Source organism: Trachymyrmex septentrionalis, unplaced genomic scaffold (assembly GCF_001594115.1).
Source record: "Trachymyrmex septentrionalis isolate Tsep2-gDNA-1 unplaced genomic scaffold, Tsep1.0 scaffold66, whole genome shotgun sequence".
Lineage (NCBI taxonomy): Eukaryota > Metazoa > Arthropoda > Insecta > Hymenoptera > Formicidae > Trachymyrmex > Trachymyrmex septentrionalis.
In genome coordinates, this window is record NW_017305843.1 from 738,993 (window position 1) to 749,541 (window position 10,549).

Genomic DNA, 10,549 nt, shown 5'->3' on the forward strand with positions numbered 1-10,549 from the left:
GCGTGTGCGCGAGCGTGTGCGTGTGTGCACGCGCGCGCGCGCGCGTGAGAGAGCAAACATGTACGTCTGTAATAACAAGAAATATATTGCTTAAATCTATTACGATTTTAAAATTGTTACGAATGAAGGAACAAGTACCTGTAATATGAGAAGAATACGAGAAGAACATTTCCAGATAGAGCAAAAAAAGGAAAGAAATACTTTCGTGATAATACAAATGACTCTCTCTTACAAATATTTGTAAAAACTTTTTTTAAACATATTTTTCATTAATATAATTACAAGTATAGAGTAACAAGAATTTAATTTCTTAAAAAAAAACTCGCATCAAATTAATCGAACAAATCAATGTAATAAAAAAATTAATTGATACGACAATAATTAATTATATCTCTCTACATTATGGTATATTTATTCATACTATTGACATTTGTTTCAATAGAAATGCTTATTATAATTCTCTCATTTATGTAAATATTTGTTCAATATAAAACGATATATATATAGAGAGAGTAAATTAAAATAAAATTATTTAAAATTTGCTAAAATCCTTTTTTATTAAAAATTGACCTAAAATTATTTTTTAAAGTATTTCTTCTGTCTTTCTACAATACATATTTAGTTTATGGATAGTTTTGCTACAATATAATAGTCCCTTTTGGAATACCACTTACGAATACGTTAAAGTCTCGTGTTCTCGGGAAGCACACACAGTTATGAATTATCACTGCAATTTCCTCCTTAAACTTATATTATCATTTACAGTAGGTACACACAAGTATGTATAATATTAGCGTTTCGCATTCGAAACATTATATCACAAGAAATCTCAAGTAACATCATATTTCCAAATTTAATAAAGAAGATGAAAAGATTATATCTATCTATTATATATAATATCATTTACAATTATCTATTCTTTCATATCCTTTTGTTTTCTATCTGTATATTTGTTACATTTTATATTTTTTCTTCTACTTTCTAAATTAAAATTAATTGAGCAAATTTGAAAATTTAATTTTAAATTTAATTTTAAAAAAGTCTGTTACACTTCTATGTGTAAGAAATGAAATTCTTTATTCTAATAATTCCACGTTGATATTTCAAATGTACTGAACCATTTTTTTAATCCTTGATTTTTTTAACTAAATTATTAAAGAAATCATTTGTTCTTTAATTGTAAATCATTGTAAACAAAAAGCTTTTTAAACTTAATTAAATTCTCAATAGATTTTAGTTTAGCGATTAATTTTAGTAAAGAATAATGCAAATATTCATGTTAAATGCTAAAAACTTGCAACAATTGATGATCTTTCTTGATTCATCAATAATCAAAAATTAAGCGCAAATTAATCGAAAATATATAGATAGTTTGCCAAACGTAGAAGACATTCTGTATTTTTTTATGCCTGCCTACTACCGTTTAAAAAGCATGGAACCTATCAAATACGATGCGTTCACCAGTTTCCTCAATGGCAGGCGATTAAGGGTGTGCGGCAAAAACGAGAATGCATTTGCCCAGTAACGACATTTCCATGCAATCTCAGACCACAACGATGTTTTATTCCCACAGGTTCCATCCTTCAACGGATCCTCTTACCTACGTTATCCGGGATTGGCGGACACGTCGCTGTCGTGGCTGGAATTGTCCGTCACGTTAAAACCGACCGCGGCGGACGGCGTGATACTCTACAACGGCCATCACAGCGATGCCACCGGTGACTTTATTGCTCTCTATCTCTCCTCGGGCCACGTGCAGTTCACCTTCGACCTCGGAACAGGACCTGCCACTTTGAGGTAAGCCGATGGCCCTCGACGAAGTTTCAGCAAACGGTTCCGCCGGGCGTATCGAACAGCTTGAGGTGACAATCCACCTTCGGAACTGGTCGTTTCGCGATAGACGCTGTTACTCACACCGCGTAGCGTAGCGTTGGCGACGGGATACTAATTGCATCGTTTGCGTATGCATCATCAGATAATTAAACCGATAACTAAACTGAAACGCGTGTCGATATCGTACGCTCGAACTTTTTTGCTATCTGCTTTTACGGAGAGAGAGTTTTTTTAATACGCTTTAATGCTAATTATTTGAATTGATTTAATTTGTTGTTAATTAACGACAAATTAAATCATTATTAAATAAAATTGTAACTGTTCTAAAGCTGTAACTGTTCTCTTGGATAAACATCGGAAATATTTAACGAATGATTACACTCAGGCTATTATATTCTTAATATTGATTAGCATTTTTAGACAATATTTTGCGATAAGTGGAACATTAATAAGCGCTAATACTAATCGGATTATTGGATTTAATTTGTCGTAATAGTGAACAACCAATAAAATGATTAAGTGAAGTCAATTAAAGCTGACAATATATATACATCTATGATAATTATTGCAAAAATTAAATAATTGTTTCTAATGATTTAAATATCAAATTATTACATTTTTTATTATTGAACATAATTAAAAATATGATACGTAAAAAAATTTCACATATTAAACTTAAAGAAATTTTTTTTGAAAAAGATTCTTTGATTATAATATTAAAAAATTATAGATATTATGTTATAGAAATGCAAATACATTTAAACTAAATGCAAGTAGAGAAGACTTAATAGCATTGTTATCTTACCAGAATTGATTGTCAAAAAGTGAAGAACTCAATCAATATATAGTAGAGCATTCTTTTCTTTTTACTTTGCTTTTCTTTTTAGATTGCTAATATAATATTAAATTGGTGTATAATAAAATGATTTATGCCAAAAGCGTTGTATATTACTACACTGTCGTGTTCTGATATACATACACCATTACTGAAAATTTATAGTATATGTAACATGCACTATAGATTTCCAGTACTGTATATTGGAGCACGGCCTTACAATAAGTTTTAAGAAAATGAAGTTGGTAAATAAATGTTTTATCTCTTTTTTTTTTGCTTGTTAATTTTTGGCATTATCAATCATGATTTTCCTGTTCTTGTAAAAAATAATGTCTTATAATTTTTACTGTAGTTAGTTAATCATTAACCAATTTTAATCTCTTCATTAAGAAAAATATTTGATTAAAAATGGACGAATCAGAGGATTCTGATTATATCACTACAAATTCCAATTAATTCAATTAGAATTTTAGTATAGATTTAACTAGAAAATTTTGATTCATATATTTTCAACCAGAATTCCAATTAATCAAACCAAACATTTTTCTCAGTATTTAGATCAATATGTTCTTTAAAGAATATATTTACGAATATAATATTTCATATAGATGTATGTTTTTTCATTTTTTAGTATAGAAACTATAGTACGAAAACAAATTATGTATTTTATAATGAAAATAATCATTTTGCTTAAATTAATGATTACTATTATTTCTTGAAATGTAGAGCTCACATTAAAATAAAAATTTATATTTTATAATATATATTTTATAAAATCTATATTTTATGTTATATAAACAAAAAAATATGCCAAACCTCAAACGTGTGTCAACCCTGCGTGCAATGCTAATTATGTTATCATATTTTTGTAGTTTTATTTAAAAATAAATATTTGTACGATAATTTAAGAGTAATATTTTTTTAATACCTAAGAAATGTAGAGACATATTATAACGTAATATTTTAAAATCTTACGTTATTTTTTTTTAAATCATTAAAAATTCAAAAACTATGACAACCACCCCTGTGGTCCTTATCTCGTTAATATTTTTTCCATATAAAGAAACATTATTTAAAAAACCAGTATTTTATAAAATTTATACATGTCTTACTAAAGATTTTTATTTCAAAATTTAAATTAAAAATAAAATCATTTTTGCAAATGTAATTGTGCGTTTGTATTATTACTATAAAATTATTCAAAATGTATTCTCTCTCTCTCTCTCTCTCTCTCTCTCTCTCTCTCTTTGCTGAAAATAAATTTTGTGAAATACTTCGCATTCGCATTCTAACAGCTTGACTATCAAACTACTTTCAATTCTATTGAATAAAATCTAAATATTGGAATATTCCTTTATACTTCACAATCGAGTAAAATTTTAGACAAATCGATAATCCAAAAACGACACAAACACCGTGTTGAATTTATTATATGCAACATATGTTTGTGCTAAACAAATTTGATAATACATCATACGTGTATTATACATAATTGCGTACATATTACACAATTTATTCTTTATTATTTAACGAATTTTTAATCGGTTTTCTTGTGAAAGCATTAGGAGAGATTACGTCCAAGTCCTCAAAATTAAACGAACAAGTTCTCAAAATTAAATTTTAACAACTAAGCAACATCTTATTAAATTTTAACAACATGTTAGCAGCTTTCAGTTTTAAATTGTAAGTCTATCAGAGAAAGTAGAGTTTTCGTAAAATTAAACAAGAAAGACTTAAACTGTGAAGAAAGATCACTAAAAAGATAGAAATTATTGACGCCTCGATATGTTAACTTTAAAAATTATCGATTTTTGAATCAAACATTGTTAAATATTAAAAATATTCTTTGTAAATTATACCATATAATTTATCATTTTTGCGCGTGTTATGAATAAATTTATAACGCACACATGCATACATAAATAATTTTTATAATGTAATATTCTATTGTATTAACAACAACAAATTTCGTAGTCGTGCAGAAACATTTATATGCTATTTACAATTCAGTTCGTTAGATAATAAATCTCACGCAAAAATACATTTCCTTTTTGCTAAATAAAAAGCGACCACTAGAAAACTCGGACGCAAAAAATGTGCATTATTACATGCGCCATTAAACAAGGATATTTAACTCCGTGTCTGGAAAAAAGAAGCAGATAACAAGAGAACCTCGAAGTTTCAAGCGCGCCGTATCTTTTATCATAATAACGCCCGACGAAAAGTCCAATATGAAAATTTCCGACTCCATTCCTTTATTAATTAGCAATTTACTTCCCGCTTACAATCCCACGAATCTTCTCTCCTCCGCCCTTCTTTACCTGTGTCTGTCCTTTCGTCACAATTCGACATTAATTATGCAAGAATTTCTTCTGTCGAATCTTCTTGGGGAAGGAAAGTACCGGGTCTCCGTCTACGAGGGAGAATCTATTGTCTACGGAACACGCGCCGACTTACCTTGCGAAATTCAAATTGAATGATCTGACTTTGTGGCTGCGAGAGTAAAGTTTCTGCGGTACGTGCGCGAATTTTCGTTCCTCTATACGCTTGGAGGAAAACTCCAGACTGCCTGCCTGGTTGACTGGCTGGCGCGGCTTCCCGGGCGTCGTCGTTGCAAAATCAAATCGATGGAGCGTCCGTCAATATCGAGTTAACGTCGATTATAATTGTAGACGTGAACGAGAGAGGAGAGAGCGGTCGGCGTTAATTGCTTCGCACGAGTCCCGCGACGAAAGATGCCGTTAGTTTCAATTTTTCATTGTGCAAGTCTCGTTCTAGTTTTTCAGTGCTAATGTATTTTTGCGAGAGCTTCGTTTCATGGAAAGTAGAGTTGCTCCGGGCAGAATGTTTTCCAACGTTAGGATTTTCAGTAGAAGAGATGCAATGTGAAAATACGATAGAAACATATGTATATCCCATAAAGTTGACGCAGGGAGATTGATTTTTTTGTGAGAGCATAAATAGAAGATTTAAAAAATTGTTCTCGTACAAAGATCCGTTTTAAAAAATTAAATTGTTCGAAAAATCCGTAAAAAAGTAATATCGTCTCTCTTTTTCAACCTCGAATATTCTTCAAGAATCTTATGTCATACTTCGCTAAGTTAGAAGGATCATATCGTCTCTCTTGTTATACTTCATTTTTTTGTTCAGAGTTTTTATAATGCAAAAGATGAAGAAATATTAAAATAAAATACGGTTTTTTAATATCGTATTTTATATATACCTAGAAATAGTAACAAAAAGATAAATATACAAGAAATATATATAAACAAATAAAGAGACATTTACAATTTTAATCCTGAAAAATATTGTGAAATTATCTCTTTTTATTCGAAACGCATTATAATCTTTTATCAAAAAAGAATTAAAAGCACATTTAAAGCACGTAGCTTCCAAATAATTAGCAAAAATGGAAATAATTAGTAAAAATATATTTAAAAAGGGGTTTTTTTAATCTATATATAATTTTTAATGAAAGTAAAACAACTAATTTTTATGTCTCTTTAATGCCATTTTATTATAGTCATGTTACTTCAATTCACTTCTAAATTCAAAAAACCAGTCGGCACCAGTTACGAAATCGGATTTTATAAGTTTTATGAAACATAATATATAACTCACACATACAGATTCGTATCCACTAATTAGAAAACTTTCTTCTTTCTGTCTGATGAAATTTCAGATTTCAAAATATCCCCCGGCCCTTCAAAAGTTAATGATGTTGCATTGTCAATGGTATCTGCGTTGTTATTTCAGAAGCGAAAATCCAATTCGTCTTGGCGAATGGGTCGAAGTTCGGGTCTCCAGGACAGGGCGTTTGGCATCCTTAGAAGTTGAGGACGACCCGGCCCAGGAAATCCTGGCGCCTGGAGCGTTCACGCAATTATCCTTGCCGCTGAACCTCTATTTAGGCGGAGCGCCGTCCTACGACATGTACTCGCCGAAGATGAAAACTACGGCCAGCTTCGTCGGCTGTATTCAGACGATCGTGCTGAATAATCGCGAGGTAAGAACACTGGGATTATACAGGTTGCTCTGAAGTTGCGTGGTAGATAATGCTACTGTTGAAATGCCTTGGAGTTTGAGCCATTCTGGTCTGGTAGATAAGATGTTGAAACTCCCACTTGAATCATTTGAATTTAAATCTCTATCGTCGCATCTGATATTTTATAAAAATCAGAATGAAATAGACATAAAGTAACGTAAACAAACACATAACATACTCGTATAATTACGAGTCGGGAAAATACTAGTAAGACAAGCAAATTAATAATAATAATAATAATAATATATTATATAAGAATCAAATCAAAATAAAAAGCCCATTTGAAATTAAATTAAGCTCTTTAAAGCTAAATTCATAAAAGGCTCTCAAAAAGTTTTCCCTTTTCCAGAAATATTCAGATCAGAGTACCTTTAATATGAAAAAAATTAAAAATTCGTCAAAACACACGACTCTGAATCTCTAATAATTTCTATATGAGAGATTAATAAGAGAAGCAATTAAAAGTTTTTAAAATTGTGTGAAGATAAATATTTTTTTAACAGAAACATTTCAATCAATGTAGCAAATACAAACAAATTCGCTTTTTGGTCATATTATTTTAATCGACTACTTTTTATTTTCATTTATATTATTACTGTTGTTGTTTGTAACTATTATGATTCTCATCGTAGATGGGCATCCTAGCTGAAGCGTTAGGTGGAGTGAACGTAGGAAATTGTGGGCACGCATGCGAGGCTAGACCGTGTGGCGATGCGGAATGTCGGCCTCTTCGCGAGCGATTTACCTGCCGGTGCCGTCCAGGAGTACCGCACCCTTGTCCTGCACCGGATGATTATACGCCGCTGGTCCCGCCACCGGCGAGAACCGGCAGCAACGCCGTTACGTCCGTGAGATATGAGAGGGCTGTGCCCAGCTTCACCGGCAGTGAAAGCTACCTACATTATAACGACGCCGATACAATGAAAAGGTGCTCTATGCAAAAATAATAAATGGCAAACTTCAATAACAAGAAATTCTGATATAACCTTGTACTCCTTGAATACTTTAATATGTATTATAAAATTGAAAATTACACTCATATATCACACTCATTCATTATTTTCCTGAAATCTCAAATGAATATATTGAAAAAAATAGATAGTTTTTTCCTATTTTTTGTGATTTTTGCTATCACGTTTACAATTATGATCTCTTCTACATGAACGTACTCATCAACTGGCACATTTTCTACCCTCACGATTTCATGAAATGTGTTAACGATCCGTTATTGTAATTTAAAAATCCTGTTGATTCGTTTATTAATATTTTATTTACACAAGTGTGAAATAATCGGCAGCACGCAAAAGTTCGGTAAATGTCAAAGCGACATGTCGTCGACGTTTGAAAGCCGAGTGGGACGGTAAACAGCGTTACACGTTGCACTACACAATCGCTCCTTGACCTGATTTAATAACGCTGCGTTAGTTTATCGAACGTTCGTGCCACGCATAAGTGACAAGTGACAAAAATAATCTTTATTTCATTAGATAACTTTTTAACTTACATATAGTAGCTGTCCAATTCTTTTGATAAAATAAACTTTCGGAAAAAATGATTTTGCTGAAACATCTAAAAACTTAGCTAGATACAGATCTGAAAATAATTTTGTTGAACCATCAAAATAATTATTTAAACTAGTTACTAGAATATCAAAACTTTCTGCAGCATTGCTCACGTTTTAGATTCTTATTAATAATTATTTTGATAGTTCAACAACACTTTCAGATCTGTATCTTGCTAAATTTTTAGATACAATACTTCAACCAAATTATTCGTTCCATGTACAGCGTCTCTTACTCGTGTTATTCATACAAATAATATCAATATATGAACTAATTATAATATACAAAATAAATCAGAATATAAAATAGCCGTTAATAATTAAAATTGATATTATAAAGTTTAATTATTTCTCTCCAGATTGATCATTCCTCACATTGTGCGTCACATTCGTCACGATTTCTTTGTTTATTCTCCTATTAAAACATTTTTATCAATGTTTGCAGGATAATCAGTTATAGGGTAGACATCAATATGAGATTCCGCGCCAGTAGCAGCAGCGGACTGCTACTGTGGAGCGGTCGCCAATCAGATCCTCAGGAACAAAGGGATGAAAACGACGACTTCCTCGCCCTCGGCCTGGATCACGGTTATCTTACTCTCGCATATAATTTGGGTTCCGGAGAAGCCGTATTACGGTATAATCTCACGCGATTGGATGACGATCTGTGGCATCGTATCAGGGCCGTTAGGTGAGAATAAACGCTTTATGCGCTTCGTTACCCAACCCTCCCTTCCGCTTGCGCACCCATTTTCATAATATTTATTTAATTAACATATTGATCAATAAAGGGAGAAGATATTAACAGATGTGTTATAATATCCTATTAAATATATGAGAAAATAACTATTTTCACATTTTGTTACTACACAATGTAATGCACGTATATTTAGAGGGATTTAATTTCATTATGAATTTAGTTAAAAAGTAATTAAAAATAAAAGAGCTGTGACAAAACCTAGGACGATTCAATTTTAATTTAAAAATGAATATAAATTCGTTAAAAAATTGTTAGTCAAGAAATATGTAGTTTCCATATATGCAAGCAGGATATTGTGTGGAAATGTTGTTCTATTTCCAATTTTGGATATAGCTGTGTAGCTTGAGGCTACCATTTAAAATGGTACTATTTCCATGAAATTTCATGAAAGAAGAATATTTTTTATAAACATTCATGTATTAATCTACACCATTCTATATTTCGCCAAAAGCGAATAAAAAATATCTGCGTCCACCTCTTTCCAAAGCAAATCGCTTTTTATTAAACCGGAGAAAAGAAAAATGTTTATGTTCGAAATGGGCTCGTAGAGCAATGAATAACATTGACTTTTTCTAGAAATGAACAATGGGCATCTCTCGTGGTAGATAGTGGTACTGGTGTCTCAGCATCTTCTCCGGGGCAACTGAGACAACTAAACACTGATACCGGTCTTTACGTCGGTAAGTAATCATAATTTATATCGTTACTCTCACATTATAGATTTAAATTCAGTCGTAATCAAAACTAATAAATTGCCATTGACAATATTTTTGTGTAAAAAGATTTTACAAATCTATTCTGCGTGAAAAGACATTACAAATCTATTTCCTCGTGAAAAGAAAAAGATGTGATAAAATTAATCACACACGTAATGGCTAATTACTTAAAAAATTCTAAATTGTTTAAAAAATTCTTAGTAAAAAATTATGCTTTAGTAAGTGTACTTTCACAAGTAGAAAGTTACGCTTGCGTTTTATTATATTAAATAAGTAAACCTTTGTAATAAGAAAACCAATTTGTTCATGCTGATTCAATTCCAAAGGCGGTGCACCGGATGTCGTGAGGACAACGGGAGGAAGGTACGCGAAGGGCATCGTGGGTTGCATTAGCGACCTCGTGCTAGACTCGGACTTCTCCGTCGCTTTATCGTCGCCCGCACAGGCAACCAACACACATTCATGCATCCCCTGAAAGAGAGATATCCGTGCCGTCCGACGTCAGGTGGTGTTGTCGGGTCCATCCCGAAGCTAGGATATGAAAATTTAAGGATAACGTATCACACTGCGGTGAAATAATCGTGGCGGATAGTGCTCCGCGAAAGTGCATCTGTGTCTCTCGTGCATCCACGTGTGACCGCGTGTAATATCTTACGAGCGGTTCATCATTTTTGTACAGACTCATCCTTCCACAGGTGGAACTCTCGAGAAGATGGAGATCGAGTGGGTCGGCAACCGACCATCGTCGTGCACGGCCATCGACTGGTAGGCGGCTTTACTGTAAATATTAGGGCGATAT

General features: G+C 32.2%; 1 protein-coding gene across 2 annotated transcripts in view; it reads left to right on the plus strand.

Moving 5' to 3' along the window:
• The window catches only part of LOC108753140 (pikachurin), a 138,131-nt gene extending 127,898 nt beyond the window's left edge, over positions 1-10,233 (plus strand). For both annotated transcript variants that reach the window (XM_018494482.1, XM_018494483.1), the window contains 6 exons: positions 1,574-1,797; positions 6,425-6,674; positions 7,346-7,641; positions 8,720-8,965; positions 9,611-9,714; positions 10,077-10,233. In XM_018494482.1, the coding sequence (XP_018349984.1) occupies positions 1,574-1,797; positions 6,425-6,674; positions 7,346-7,641; positions 8,720-8,965; positions 9,611-9,714; positions 10,077-10,225 (1,269 nt within the window). In that variant the 3' untranslated portion in view covers positions 10,226-10,233. The remainder of the gene's footprint in view (positions 1-1,573; positions 1,798-6,424; positions 6,675-7,345; positions 7,642-8,719; positions 8,966-9,610; positions 9,715-10,076) is intronic.
• The last annotated feature ends 316 nt before the right edge of the window (positions 10,234-10,549 follow it).